General features: G+C 40.5%; 1 protein-coding gene across 1 annotated transcript in view; it reads left to right on the forward strand.

Moving 5' to 3' along the window:
* Positions 1 to 14,418, forward strand: part of tead3a (TEA domain family member 3 a) — a 35,531-nt gene that overhangs the window by 12,540 nt on the left and 8,573 nt on the right. Inside the window, exons 2-3 of the mRNA XM_037684477.1 lie at positions 493 to 537; positions 10,934 to 11,175. Of these exons, the coding sequence (XP_037540405.1) occupies positions 493 to 537; positions 10,934 to 11,175 (287 nt within the window). The remainder of the gene's footprint in view (positions 1 to 492; positions 538 to 10,933; positions 11,176 to 14,418) is intronic.

Below are 14,418 nucleotides of genomic sequence, written 5' to 3' on the forward strand. Positions count from 1 at the left end.
TTTAATACCATTTTATTTTCACTTGTTATTCTCAATTTGTATGCATCCTTTATGATTGTTTATTGTTGCACCTTTAATTCCCTAAATTCCTGGCACTTGCGGGGCTCCATACATTTGCACCGCATCCTTAAAAAAAATTTAAAAAAAAACGCTGCGTGTGCACTTTCTTTCACGTACATTTTAAGTTGGAAACGTTGCGATTTCCTACATTTTTCAAAATATGTTTTGCGGCAGCAGCTCGGCTCCTCTCCCACATCAGGAGTCTGGTGTCAGGGGAGGAGTTGGAGCTGGAAGACACAAAACTTTTTGCTCGTCGTGTATCGACGCCACGCCTCTGCGCGTTTTTCACCCTAGCGTTGATTTCATACCGAAGTCATACTTCGCATTCCAACTTTGTTTTCTGTCAAAGACAATTGTTTTCCCCGCACCACCACCACCTGGCAGAATAGGTGGGCAAGTTTCTTGCACAAACGGAGGTTTTGAATAAACCAGAGGAGCTTGTGGTTGTAAGAACAGCGCAGGGGAGGCCGCCGTGAGGTGAGTGCGCTCCCGGAGAACTTTCTTTGTTGTGTGCAGCAACTTTTCACGCCGCAGCGGCAGCGTAGCTGGAAGTTTTGGGATATTTCACATATTTTGCATTTTCCCGGCGCGGCTTTGCTGATTCAGAGTCTCGTGCGTTTAGCTGACAGCCCCCTTTTGTGTGTTTAACCAACCGCCCGTGATTCAGCCGCTTACTTTTTGTTGTTGGCGTCTCCGAGGTAGTTTGCAGTTTGTTACGGTTTTGTTAGCCTCCAAGCTAACGAACTAGCATGCCAGTTCGAGAGTGTTAGCAGCTTTTACTAATGGCTGACAGCAAAGTTTGCTACACAGCTTAACGCCTTTGTGTGTTGTGTCTCTCTGTGTTTTTTTTACTTTTAGCACGACCTATGTAAGTTTACTTGTCTGGGGAGGGAAGCAGTTTGTTGACTAAACGTCTCTCGACCGACCGTGATTTCATTTCCCCCCACGGTTCATGCTAGCTGCTAGCATACGTAAAAGTTTTCTAAACGGAAACGACAAGGGCGAACATTTCGGCACACATTTTATCCTGGAACTCTGATTTCCAATGGATCGTATCTTCTAAAATCTACTTAAAGGTGTCGTAGTGGTGAACTGAAGTTGCCATGGAAGTCCGTGTTGGGTGCTGTGATGAAGCCGGGCTTGAGCAGCCGTGTCCCCGCGGCGCTCATTGGCGCAGCTCGGACTGTGCTTGTGTCCTTTCAGAGTCTGCTGAGCTCATAGTTTTATTTAGCCCCATGCTTTACTGGCTTCTCACAGCACAAAGCACCTGATCTTTAGCCCACTGGGAGCTATATTGAAACTGGCAGAGCCACATGAGCACAATCGTGTCCTAAAGTTGAGGTTAAAGTTTAGTTGTTATCCCAACGAAAAGCGAAGGGAGGTGATGTTTTGTTGTGTGTTTTAATGAAATGTGTAGAAGTTAATCACTGGATGTGTGTGTAACTGTCTGATTACCTTTTTGGAGTGAACCTGATTTCAAGAAAGCTGCTGTTCACCTTTTTGGAGTCAACTTTGCAAACATCAGATGAACCACTTGGTAGATTTTCATGCAACTTTCAGGAAATAATTAGCATCTCTGCAACTCCTTACCATTTGGAACCAGTCCAGTTCAAGATGGCTACCACCGCCAGTGATCTTGGAAAACAAAAATATCTATAAACCATACATTACATATTTTATACTAGTTACTTGGACAGAACACATCCTCCATGTGTACTCACTGAGGCGAACCTTTGCCTAACTAAAACTTTAGCATACACTGTTGGAGTCAACCCAATTAGTTAACAATTTAATAATTTTTAATCAATTTACTTTTGCAGCCAGTTTGATCAAAACAGTTACAACCCTGTCACTTCTTAACATTAAATTATCTTAGTCTAAAGCTCTGGCATGAAAGGCCGTGGGAGATATGCATTTCTTTCATAGTTTATAAGCTTTATATTGTAAAGACATAATTGACATCATTTCATTTGGCCAGGTTTCTCTTGCTCAAGAATTGTACAGAATTGTGAGAGATGTGGTTATCCTGGACCGCATGGTGTAGGTAGTCCAACTCATTTAATGAAAGATCTCATGGTGACAGTCATAATTATGAGTCTGTTCCAAGTCAGTGATGCAGAAGGGACTTAATATTCCACAATTATTTTTTAAATGTATCAAGAAGCGTTTCTCCAATTAGAAAAACAAATTTTGACTTTCAAGTTTGAAAAGTTTAAGAGTGACACCGGTCATTTAACCAAAAATCGCTTGAAGTCTGTGACATTAACATTGTTTACTTCTTGTTAGTGTCCGTTACAGACTATAACATTATACAATGTGTTCATTCATGTGTATTGTCTTGATTTAATGGAATTCAGTTAGTATTAAAGTAACTGAGTGTGATTGAAGCTGCTAATAAAGTTTTTAGTATTTTAATATGACAAAATGTCATTTTTAATGCATGAAAGGCCAAATGGAAAGAACATAGTCATGCTTTTTTTATTGCTTGCAGCGAAACAGCCGGTGATAATTCAGTTTTGTGTATGTGCGTATGCATGCGTGTTTGTAGGTGACTAGGTGTTAATGTGTTCGTAATGTTGACAAATATCTCCTGAACATGTCTAGAAAAGTAATCAATAAAACTGTGTATACTTAAATTTTGTTATGCTTTACAAACGTTCAGTGATTCAATTAAAGCGTTTTATGCCCAGAATTAATTTTTTCTTTCTCCTTTCTATAAAACTAAACTTCTGAATCAAGTCCCTCCTACAGTGTATCACAAAAGTGAGTACTCCCCTCACATTCCTGCAGATATTTAAGTTTATCTTTTCATGGGACAACACTGACAAAATGACACTTTGACACAATGAAAAGTATTCTGTGTGCAGCGTATACAACAGTGTAAATTTATTCTTCCCTCACAATAACTCAATATACAGCCATTAATGTTACCACCGGTAACAAAAGTGAGTACACCCTTAAATGTCCAAACTGAGCACTGCTTGTCATTTTCCCTCCAAAATGTCATGTGACTCGTTAGTGTTAGAGGTCTCAGGTGTTCATAGGGAGCAGGTGTGTTCAGTTTTGTAGTACAGCTCTCACATTCTCTCATACTGGTCACTGAAAGTTCCAACAGGGCACCTCAGGAGGATCTTAAAAGACGGATTGTTGTGCCACATGAAGATGGCCAAGGCTCCAAGACGATTGCCAACACCTTGAAACTGAGCTGCAGCACAGTGGCCAAGATCATCCAGCGTTTTAAAAGAGCAGGGTCCACTCAGAACAGACCTCGCGTTGGTCGTCCAAAGAAGCTGAGTGCACGTGCTCAGCGTCACATCCAAATGCAGTCTTTGAAAGATAGGCGCAGGAAACTGGTCTGTATGGCCGTCCAAGCAGAAGGAAGCCTCTTCTGAAGTCTACACAAGAAAGCAAGCAAACAGTTTGCTGAAGATGTGTCAACAAAGGACATGGACTACTGGAACCATGTCCTATGGTCTGATGAGACCAAGATTAATTTTTTTTGGTTCAGATGGTCTCAAGCATGTGTGGCGGCAATCAGGTGAGGAGTACAAAGATAAGTGTGTGCTGCCTACAGTCAAGCAAGGTGGTGGGAATGCCATGGTCTGGGGCTGCATGAGTGCAGCAGGTGCTGGGGAGTTACATTTCATTGAGGGACACATGAACTCCAATATGTACTGTGAAATACTGAAGCAGAGCATGATCCCCTCCCTCTGGAAACTGGGTCGCAGGGCAGTGTTCCAGCATGATAATGACCCCAAACACACCTCTAAGACGACCACTGATTTATTGAAGAGGCTCAGGGTAAAGGTGATGGACTGGCCAAGCTTGTCTCCAGACCTAAACCCCATAGAGCATCTTTGGGGCATCCTCAAGTGGAAGGTGGAGGAGCGCAAAGTCTCGAATATCTGCCAGCTCTGGATAGTTTAAAGTGTTGAAGATAATTAAACTAACTTAGGGTACTGTGTAATATGTTGTGACCATCACTTTTTCGTGTTGTGCACATTCACTAAAAAAAAAAGAAGCTCTTTTACCATTTCAACAGACTGGTCGAATCACTATGGAAACCACACACACAGCCCAGTCAGCAGTGACTGACTCTGAAAAGGCTGTGCACACAGTGTGTTGTAGAAGCCCACTGCAGCAGGGGAAGTTCAGTGACCACACCGATGCTTTGTGGTTCTTTTGTGGCACGGACCATGTTTGCCACGCTCTGGAAAACATTACACTCCTGGCTACATTCGTCTGAGACTCATAAACGTCTTGGACCATCCGCAACAATAACAAGAAAATGTGCAATGTCCTCATGTTTCCTGCGCTCTGACTTCTAAGAAGTTTGTATGGCTTCAAGATTAGTTGTTTTGTGTCCAGCTGCGTGTTAAATTTAGACATTTATCCTGTGTGTAATTTCTGTATTATATTGTTATTTTTATATAGTAAATGCACTGTACTAATGTAGATCTTTAGATTAACTTTGGTTCTAAAGCACCCTGAACTTTTTATCCGAGGTCCTCTTCCCTGGAATGACCTGACTACGATGTTGGCAGCAGAAAACCTATTTGACAAGTATCCTGATGCATGCTCAATAATTCAGGTAGAAAAATCCAAAAAAGTTCAGTCTGGTCCTCTGGACATTCAAAAAAACAAAACAAAGCAAAAAAATGTAGATACGTTTCGTCTTTCATCCGAAAGACTTCCTCAGCACCTCAGACTGAGGAAGTCTTTTGGATGAAAGACGAAACGAATCTACATTTTTTTGTTTTGTTTTTTTGAATGTCAAGAGGACCAGACTGAACTTTTTTGGGCTATTTGACAAGTATTAACGGGTCATGTAGATTGTGAACAGTGTGGCAGAGTTGTCATTACAGATGCACATTTTAGCAAAAACATGTTTTGAATTAATTGGTAATATCTTTACTTTAAATATATTTGACCTTTTCATGCTGGGCTACTTATTATAGCACAAGTGTCAGTAGAAACACAAACCGTTTTAAAGCAGTCCTAATCATCAGCACTCGGTCAGCTTCTACTTTGATTTAAGACTGTTGCTTGGTTCATGTTTTTAACACAACCCCCCACCCCCAAGTCTACACGATTGAAACTTCCATTGAATGGCGTCGTTTGCTTACCTCAAAGTCCTGCAGCTGAAACCCCCCACCCCCAAGTGAAATAGAGGCTTCCGGTGCAAAGACATGTGCTGCTGCTAATTTTGCTACTGGGGATCTATATATTTCTTTATTTTCATCATTCCATTGGAGCAACATTGATGCACATATTCTGACAGTAAAATTGAGTTCACACATGACCATTGTTTCAACCTAATATATATATATATATATATATATATATATATATATATATATTTATGAAATAAACTGTAGTAGGAGATGCTAATCCTGGGATTTACAGGTCCTTCTCAAAAAATTAGCATGTTGTGATAAAGGTCATTATTTTCCATAATGTAGTGATAAAAATGAAACTTTCATATATTTCAGATTCATTGCACACCAACTGAAATATTTCAGGTCTTTAATTGTTTTAATACTGATGATTATGGCATACAGCTCACGAAAACCCAAAATGCCTGTCCCAAAAAATTAGCATATTTCATCCCACCAATGAAAGACAAGTGTTTTTAATACAAAAAACGCCAACCTTCAAATAATCATGTTCATTTATGCACTCAATACTTGGTCGGGAATCCTTTTGCATGAATGACTGCTTCAATGTGGCGTGGCATGGAGGCAATCAGCCTGTGGCACTGCTGAGGTGTTATGGAGGCCCAGGATGCTTCGATAGCAGCCTTAAGCTCATCCAGAGTGTTGGGTCTTGCGTCTCTCAACTTTCTCTTCACAATATCCCACAGGTTCTCTATGGGGTTCAGGTCAGGAGAGTTGGCAGGCCAATTGAGCACAGTAGTACCATGGTCAGTAAACCATTTACCAGTGGTTTTGGCACTGTGAGCAGGTGCCAGGTCGTGCTGAAAAATGAAATCTTCATCTCCATAAAGCTTTTCAGCAGATGGAAGCATGAAGTGCTCCAAAATCTCCTGATAGCTAGCTGCATTGACCCTGCGCTTGATAAAACACAGTGGACCAGCACCAGCAGCTGACATGGCACCCCAGACCATCACTGACTGTGGGTGCTTCACAATGGACTTCTGGCATTTTGGCATTTCCTTCTCCCCAGTCTTCCTCCAGACTCTGGCACCTTGATTTCCGAATGACATGCAAAATTTGCTTTCATCCGAAAAAAGTACTTTGGACCACTGAGCAACAGTCCAGTGCTGCTTCTCTGTAGCCCAGGTCAGGCGCTTCTGCCGCTGTTTCTGGTTCAAAAGTGGCTTGACCTGGGGAATGCGGCACCTGTAGCCCATTTCCTGCACACGCCTGTGCACGGTGGCTTTGGATGTTTCTACTCCAGACTCAGTCCACTGCTTCCGCAGGTCCCCCAAGGTCTGGAATCGGCCCTTCTCCACAATCCTCCTCAGGGTCCGGTCACCTCTTCTCGTTGTGCAGCGTTTTCTGCCACACTTTTCCCTTCCCACAGACTTCCCACTGAGGTGCCTTGATACAGCACTCTGGGAACAGCCTATTCATTCAGCAATTTCTTTCTGTGTCTTACCCTCTTGCTTGAGGGTGTCAATGATGGCCTTCTGGACAGCAGTCAGGTCGGCAGTCTTACCCATGATTGCGGTTTTGAGTAATGAACAAGGCTGGGAGTTTTTAAAAGCCTCAGGAATCTTTTGCAGGTGTTTAGAGTTACGTCGTTGATTCAGATGGTTAGGTTAATAGTTTGTTTAGAGAACCTTTTCATGATATGCTAATTTTTTGGGACAGGCATTTTGGGTTTTCATGAGCTGTATGCCATAATCATCAGTATTAAAACAATTAAAGACCTGAAATATTTCAGTTGGTGTGCAATGAATCTGAAATATATGAAAGTTTCATTTTTATCATTACATTATGGAAAATAATTACCTTTATCACAATATGCTAATTTTTTGAGAAGGACCTGTATGGGCTGCTTTTCTTTTTGCTAGAGGTGTGGTAGGCACTATGTTGTGTCTAAAATAACACTCCGACTAGAGTAGTATTTTTATTAGCAAATCTTTTTAATTAGACTTTAAATATTTTTTAAAAAATCTGTCCATCTATTGTGGTCATCCTTTGCAGTTGGGAATATGTTACTTAGTCCTTCAGCTAAATAATTATTAAGATCATTATCTTGAAAACTAGATTATTATTTTTCTCCCTGTAGTCAAGTATCCCCCAAACAAGAACTTGGCCTCCAGTGCTGATTGAACTACCATCCAACATGTTGAAAAGTCACTGGAAGCATTTTAAAGCTCATTGTCTTTCCTGGATGGACTCCAGACTTTACTGAACTGAGAAACCCCACTGGATGGGAAGCAAAACATCTTCAGCTTACAGAATAGAAGTCCACTTATGTTTTTAACATTTGCATGAACTGAGCCATCCAGCGGTCTAAATAAATACAGGTACTTGAGAATTTGTGTTCTGTTAGAAAATAATAAAAACATTCCACTTGAACTACATCGTTATCTTAAAGACATACAATAGTTTTTGCGTGTTGTGAAAGACTTGCAGATTTACAGTGCCTAAACGTTCAGATATTGAACGAGACTTCAAACGTATATCCCCTAAATATCTTTACCACCAAGCTAATCCAGAGTTCTAGTCAATGTATAATGCAACATTTACCTCTGAATTGGGATCATCTAAGCTTAATGCTGCTCAGTCCGTTTCTCCTCCTCTGGCACTAAAAATGCACGGGATCCATTCAGATAAACCAATGGAGTTGTAGACTGAATTCTTAGAAATTCTAATTAATTCAAGTTACTTTCATTTTTGTAACATTAAAAGCAAATCACGTTTGCACACTTGGAATTTTTTGTGTCGTCTCTTTTGCAAAACCTTTGAAAGTTGTCAGCCTTTTTGGCAGCTGTTGTTGTGAGTAATGAATACCGAAGACTTGCAGCTGCTAATGAATTGAGAAGGGACAAAATTCCCATCGCCCTAAACGGGGTTCCCAGCGACTCTGGAAATCAGGGAAATCCTGAAAAATGACTCACATTTTCCAGATATGGAAAACTCAGCGAATTCAAGAAAAGTATCAAAGATTAGGGAAAATTTAGGTACTTGAACCTGCTGATTTAAAAGATGTACTTTCTGAGATTTTGACATTTACGTGTGTTAATTACATGAGTGAAAGATTCAACACCATCTGCTGGCTTCCTTAGATAGATAACTTTACTATCGACTTTTTATGTAAGTGAATGTTTCTGTTCAGTGCCCTGAGACAACTTCTGTTGTGACTTGTTCTGAAATTTAATTAATTGCAGTATTATCACTGAGTCCATGTTCTGCTATGGTGTGCATAGCACACATATCCTTACTAACTGGCTGTGGTGGCTGTTTAATGTCCCATGTTATACAATATAATTATTAGTGATTGCAGTATGCGCTAGGGCTGAACGATTTTGGAAAATATTCAATTGCGATTTTTTAATATATTTTTTTAACCTCAATATTGCGATTTAATTAGGGATGCACCGATCCACTTTTTTTTTTTACTTCCGATCCCGGTACCTAAATCTAAATATCGGCCAATACCGATCCAGTTCCGATATCATGATCATCAATGATTTTATATGAGGCTGTAATAATCTCCTCTCAAGTACAATTTGTACAAATATATGCATGCATGTCAAAAAAGGCGACTTGAGGTAAGTTTTATTAATGTTGGATAAGTTTTAAAGTTAGAATTAAATTCTGCTAACACAAAAGATGTTTATTTTTATTCCTAGCTTTAAAGTGGATATTAAAGTGATTAATTTATGTGATTGTTTAGTTATTTTATATATTTTTTTTAAATAAGGGGCAGATGTAAGAATTATTTTTCTTCTTTCTGCACTCTTTTCATTCAATGTTTTCTTTTTGATGATTTTTTTTTTTTGTTTCTTTTAAATGAATGAATGAATGAATAAATGAATTAAATAAAATAAAATGTTAAATGGCTTCAAACACCTGGCATAAACCAACAGGCATGTTCCTGTTTTTAGTATTTTACATCACTTTATAATGTAGCTGTTTTTGTTTTTAATATATATAATTTTCAAATCATGTTTTTTATGATTGTCTACTCTTGTACTGATAAATATCTCCTGGAGGGTAAACTATATCTTGGAAGCAAATATCAAACTGTGAAACCCTTTGTTTTCTACAACTGATAGTGGTTGGTCATTAATTATGATGAAGTTTAGCAACTTCTCTGTAAACATTTGAGCTCCGTGGTTTCAGCGATGTCTTCTTCTTGTTCAATCCGAAGCAGGCAGCCTGATTTGGGGCAGCCACGCTCAGTCTGTCCCTCCTCAGAGACGGGCAGATTGGACGCGGCTGGCCGGGGTCGAGTCGCCTGTTGTGGGTTGAGCAAAGAGCAGCGCCCCGCTGAAGCCACGGAGCTCAAATGTCCATCGTAAAACTAACTTTACCTCTGTTTAATGTGGCGCTATGGCTCTGCAGACATTGCACATTGCTGTCTTGTTTTGTGTTTCTAGTGTAAAATACTTCCACACAGCGGACATGTTTAGATGAAAAGTTTGTTAGCTGTTAGCCACAGTGCTGCTAACTCAGTCCTCACATTGTAGCTGGCTGCAAACTATGAAATGGATTTCCTGAATGTGAGGCGGGTCTTATTACTCTGGGTTCATGAGACACGCCGCCGTTCAGGAAATCCATTCCATAGTTTGAAGCCAACTTGCATCATGGATCGGAAATATCGGCAGGTGGATCGGAAAATCCGATACATAAATTATGCTGGTATCGGAGGCCGATACTCGATTGGATTGGCCCCATCCCTAGATTTAATTTGCGATTATTTTTCAATGTCTTCTTCTCACATATTTTTCAATGATCACAAGCAATAAATCTGTTTCAGTTGCAAAAATCTCCACTGTTTTCAGCTCCGCTGCAACTCTGTTTCTGCATTGTTTTTGTATAGCTCCGGGATAGCAACTTGGCTAAAATGTGTGCGCGAGGGCATTCTGTACCACTTATCCATTGTGTTTACTAAAGCCGTAAACTCAGGCTTGGTCACTATATGAATGGGGATCATGTTTCTTGATGATGATTTCCCCACTCTGAGCCTTTGAGCAAGGCCCTTAACCCCCACCATCTGCTCCCCCGGGTGCCCTAGATGTCAGCTCTCTGCTCCACACAGAGGGCTGTGGTAGCTCAGTGGTCTGTGGTTGCGTCAGGAAGGACATCCAGTGTAAAAACAATTGCCATGTTTTCATTTGAGTTAGTTTTGCTGTGGCAACCCCTGAGGGAGGGGGCAGCCTAAAAATAACAAATCTCTGAATGTAACTCTGACCACCACCAAGATGCTAAGTTTTGAGCCTTTTGTGTGAATGAATGAAACCTCTCATTGAATTTCAGGATTTACTCGGGGAAAAATCTGGGAAACTCGAGAAATTTTATTTTCATGAAATGCTGGGAACTCTGGTAAAATATCTTTTGTTATTACTTGTGCAAATAGTGGTGAGACTTTAGATTTGTACATACTTCTGTATTTGATTAAGTTTGATTGTGTTTTCAGCACAAGTATTTTGCCTCTTTTATTGAAAATAAACCTTGCTAATTGCAATGCTGTTTTCTCTAATTTCATCTCCTGCAAAAATAAACAGCTCTCTAGTATTATGGATGATTTTGGTCAAGTGCTGATTTAATGTGGGGGGAAAAAAACGTAAACAGTTTCCCCGGCAGATCATTTTGCACATCACATATGGAAGCTTTATAACTTCATCATTTTCTAAAGCAAAAATTACTAACAATATCTCATCTGTGTGCTGCAGGGGTGTTGTAGCTGGAACCGTCATCATTGCGTCGGAGTGGAGTTGCCGTGGCAGCCCTGATGGGGCTCAGGAGGAGAGTGGCAATGGGGAGGGACTGGCAGATAGTGCCGACCGTGGATTGGACGGGGACCCCGAAGGCGTGTGGAGTCCAGACATCGAGCAGAGCTTTCAGGAAGCTTTGGCCATCTACCCTCCTTGTGGCAGGAGGAAGATCATTCTTTCAGATGAGGGCAAGATGTATGGTGAGGAAAAACATGTCTGTTCTAAAATAAATATTATTGTCCTGCTCCCCTTTCCCCCCTGTAGTCCTTTTGTCCCTGTTCTGATCAATATCTTACTGTTTCATGGGTTAAAAATATGAAGACAGGAAAGAATACTAAAACATTCTTATAGGAAAAATGTTGTTAGATAACTTCCAGACATGATGTGAGGATCACTGTACAGAAAGTTTCTGATAAACAAAACTTTACATCTATAGCAACCAATTTAAAATGGCACTAATGTATAAATGACTTAATTAGTTTAGTGTGAAACAGTAACAGTTCAACAGTTTTTACTTTACTTTTTATTATTTCAGTTAAAAAATGTAGATTTTTATTTTTTACTTTAGTAGAACCTACTCTGCACATAAATTGCCCTTTGCACCTCTAACAAGCTGTGGGTTTAAATTAAATTCAAGATAGATAAATGGATAGATTAATGTATCTAAAAAAGTTAAATCTGGTCCTCTGGACATTCAAAAAAACAAAACAAAGCAAATCAACAAAAAAATGTAGAAACGTTTCGTCTCTCATCCGAGAGACTTCCTCAGTCTGAGGAGCTGTTTTCAGCTCAGTCTCTTAAATAGCACCGTCTCAGAGTGGATCAACCAGTTTTGCTGCTGACAACCAAAACCAGCTGATCACATGCTCAAGAAGGACCATCAGCCCAACAATGGATCATTAGCACACTGATGGCTGTTTACTGTTCACAGAGGGCTGAGTGATACTAGCAATCACAGCATTGTAAGAGGGGGACAGTTGAACCCGGAGGCCTCCACCCCTGTTTAATGATGGACAATTTCTTTTCACAAAGATGGCCTCCTTTACTCCTCTCTCAAACCATCGTTCCTCTCTGTCCAGGATGTGAACATCTTCATCCCTGAAAGAGTGACCGCTGGCCTGGAGATGAGTGTAGACCGCAGAGTCCTGGCCTTTTGTTGATTTGCTTTGTTTTGTTTTTTTTAATGTCCAGAGGACCAGATTTAACTTTTTTAGATTTTTCTACCTGGATTATTGAGCATGCATCAGGATAGATTAATGTAGTTTCAAATGATCTAGCAACCTGGCTGAAGACCTAAATTTATTGACCCAGCTTTTTTAAAATGTCTCTTATCTAGGCCCTTAGCAGAGTTTTGGGGATGCTGAACTTACATATATGTACCTTCTCCAAGGAATCTCCATAAATGCTTGTTTTGATCAGGTGTCTGCACTTTGGATCCTTGTTAATGGTCAGTTCTTGCAGAGGATTCTTAGTTTGTGGCCTCGTGCCTGCAGGTATTTTTGCGCAAAGCTATTTAGCTGTGGGGTCAGAGGTCAGCCAGCAGTAACAAGATCAAAGGCTCAAGCAAGCTGACATTTCAGGTCAAAATTGAGTTCATGTGTGAGGAAGCTTCTTGATTGCTTTGCTTATGCTCTGATTGCCTTAAGATTTGTTTATGTTTGTCTTTTGGATTACCTAGTTTTAGCACGCACATCTATTGTGTTCCCTTTTTTTGTTATTAGTAACCGTGCTTGTGCAGGATGCTGCGTCTGAGGAGAGACTTGTATTTCAAAAGTTTATTAATCTATGTTAAAGGTGTTGACTTTGACCCACAAGTCCATGCATTGTTGTTTGGCCATGGATTGGTGTTTTTATCTGCTTCAGCATGTGTCGCATATTTGTGTTTGTTTTAAGGTTGTGTAGTGAGGGAAACTACACATCCACGTGACAGGGAAACTTTTTGTATTGCATCCTGATGCATGCTCAATAATCCAGGTAGAAAAATCCAAAAAAGTTCAATCTGGTCCTCTGGACATTCAAAAAAACAAACAAAAACAAAACAAAGCAAAAAAATCTAGAAACGTTTCGTCTCTCATCCAAGAGACTTCCTCAGTCTGAGGTGCTGTTTTCAGCTCAGTCTCTTAAATAGCCATTAGAATAGCTAATAGCTATTTAAGAGACTGAGCTGAAAACAGCACCTCAGACTGAGGAAGTCTCTTGGATGAGAGACGAAACGTTTCTAGATTTTTTTGCTTTGTTTTGTTTTTGTTTTTTTTTGAATGTCCAGAGGACCAGATTGAACTTTTTTGGGTTTTTGTATTGCAGTGTTTTCTCCTTTTGTAGAAGTGTGGATTCACTGTATTACCATACCATACCACTTTATTTATAGAGCACTTAAAACAGCTACAAGGCCAACCAAAGTGCTGTACAGACAAAACAGCAGGTAACACACAAAGCAAAATACAAAATGAGGTCAATCAGAATATAGACATAAAAACGATGCAGATAATGACGACAAACCAGTGTGGAGCATACAGGATCAAAACACATATCATCTGGTGTTGAAAGACACCGAATAGTAGTGGGTTTTTAAACGGGACTTGAAAACCGAGAGGGAGGGGGCCAGTCTGACAAGCAGAGGTAACTCGTTCCAAAGTCTTGGTCCTGCTACAGAGAAGGCCCTGTCACCTCTGCGCTTAAGACGAGATCCTGGAACTGTGAGGAGCAACTGGTCCGCTGACCTTGGGGAACGTGGTGGGACATACGGTTGTAGCAGATCAGAGAGATGGGGGGGGCGCAAAACTGTATTAGACTCGTATATGGAATACACACATGTTGAAAGGCCTGAAAAGTATAAAGAGCAGTGTCTGTAAATCTGGGACCATTATCACAGTGTTAGAATTCAGATGAAATGTGGTCTGCCTGTCTAGAAGGCCTAATATCCATTCACAGAATTGTTACGTAAAGCTTATATGATGTATCTACGGTTTTCAGTTATACCACAGAGAATTATACTTTAAGATATTACTTAAAAACAAAAGCTTTAGCTTTATGGAGAGCTGTGGTCAGCAGCAGAGGAATATGAGAGTTCTGTTTGGGGAATTTGAGCTCCCTTCTTTGTTTTAGTCATCCCCTTCAGTGGATTTTAGGGAGTTTTGTGTTCTGGTAACTTTACCGATGTGACTCATTTTAAGACCCTGCAGGGTCTCACCACTTCCCAGAAAGACAGATGTTGTTGTTCATGATGATAGAGCGTATACTGATGTGATCAGCATTTACAGCTGTGGATTCAGTCTCGTCATGTCCTTCCTACAGAGTCGGTGAATAGCATGTTGCTCACGGCTTCAAATCAGAGACGAGCTGATCATCGGTTATGAGCTGCAGCTGTGGGGGGGGGGGGGGGGGGGGGGGGGGGGGAGGGGGGGGGAAAAAAAAGAGGCGGGAGCGGGTGGGAGGCAGCCCAC

The sequence above is a fragment of the Nematolebias whitei genome, chromosome 11 (genome assembly GCF_014905685.2).
Source record: "Nematolebias whitei isolate Nwh7 chromosome 11, NemWhi1, whole genome shotgun sequence".
Lineage (NCBI taxonomy): Eukaryota > Metazoa > Chordata > Actinopteri > Cyprinodontiformes > Rivulidae > Nematolebias > Nematolebias whitei.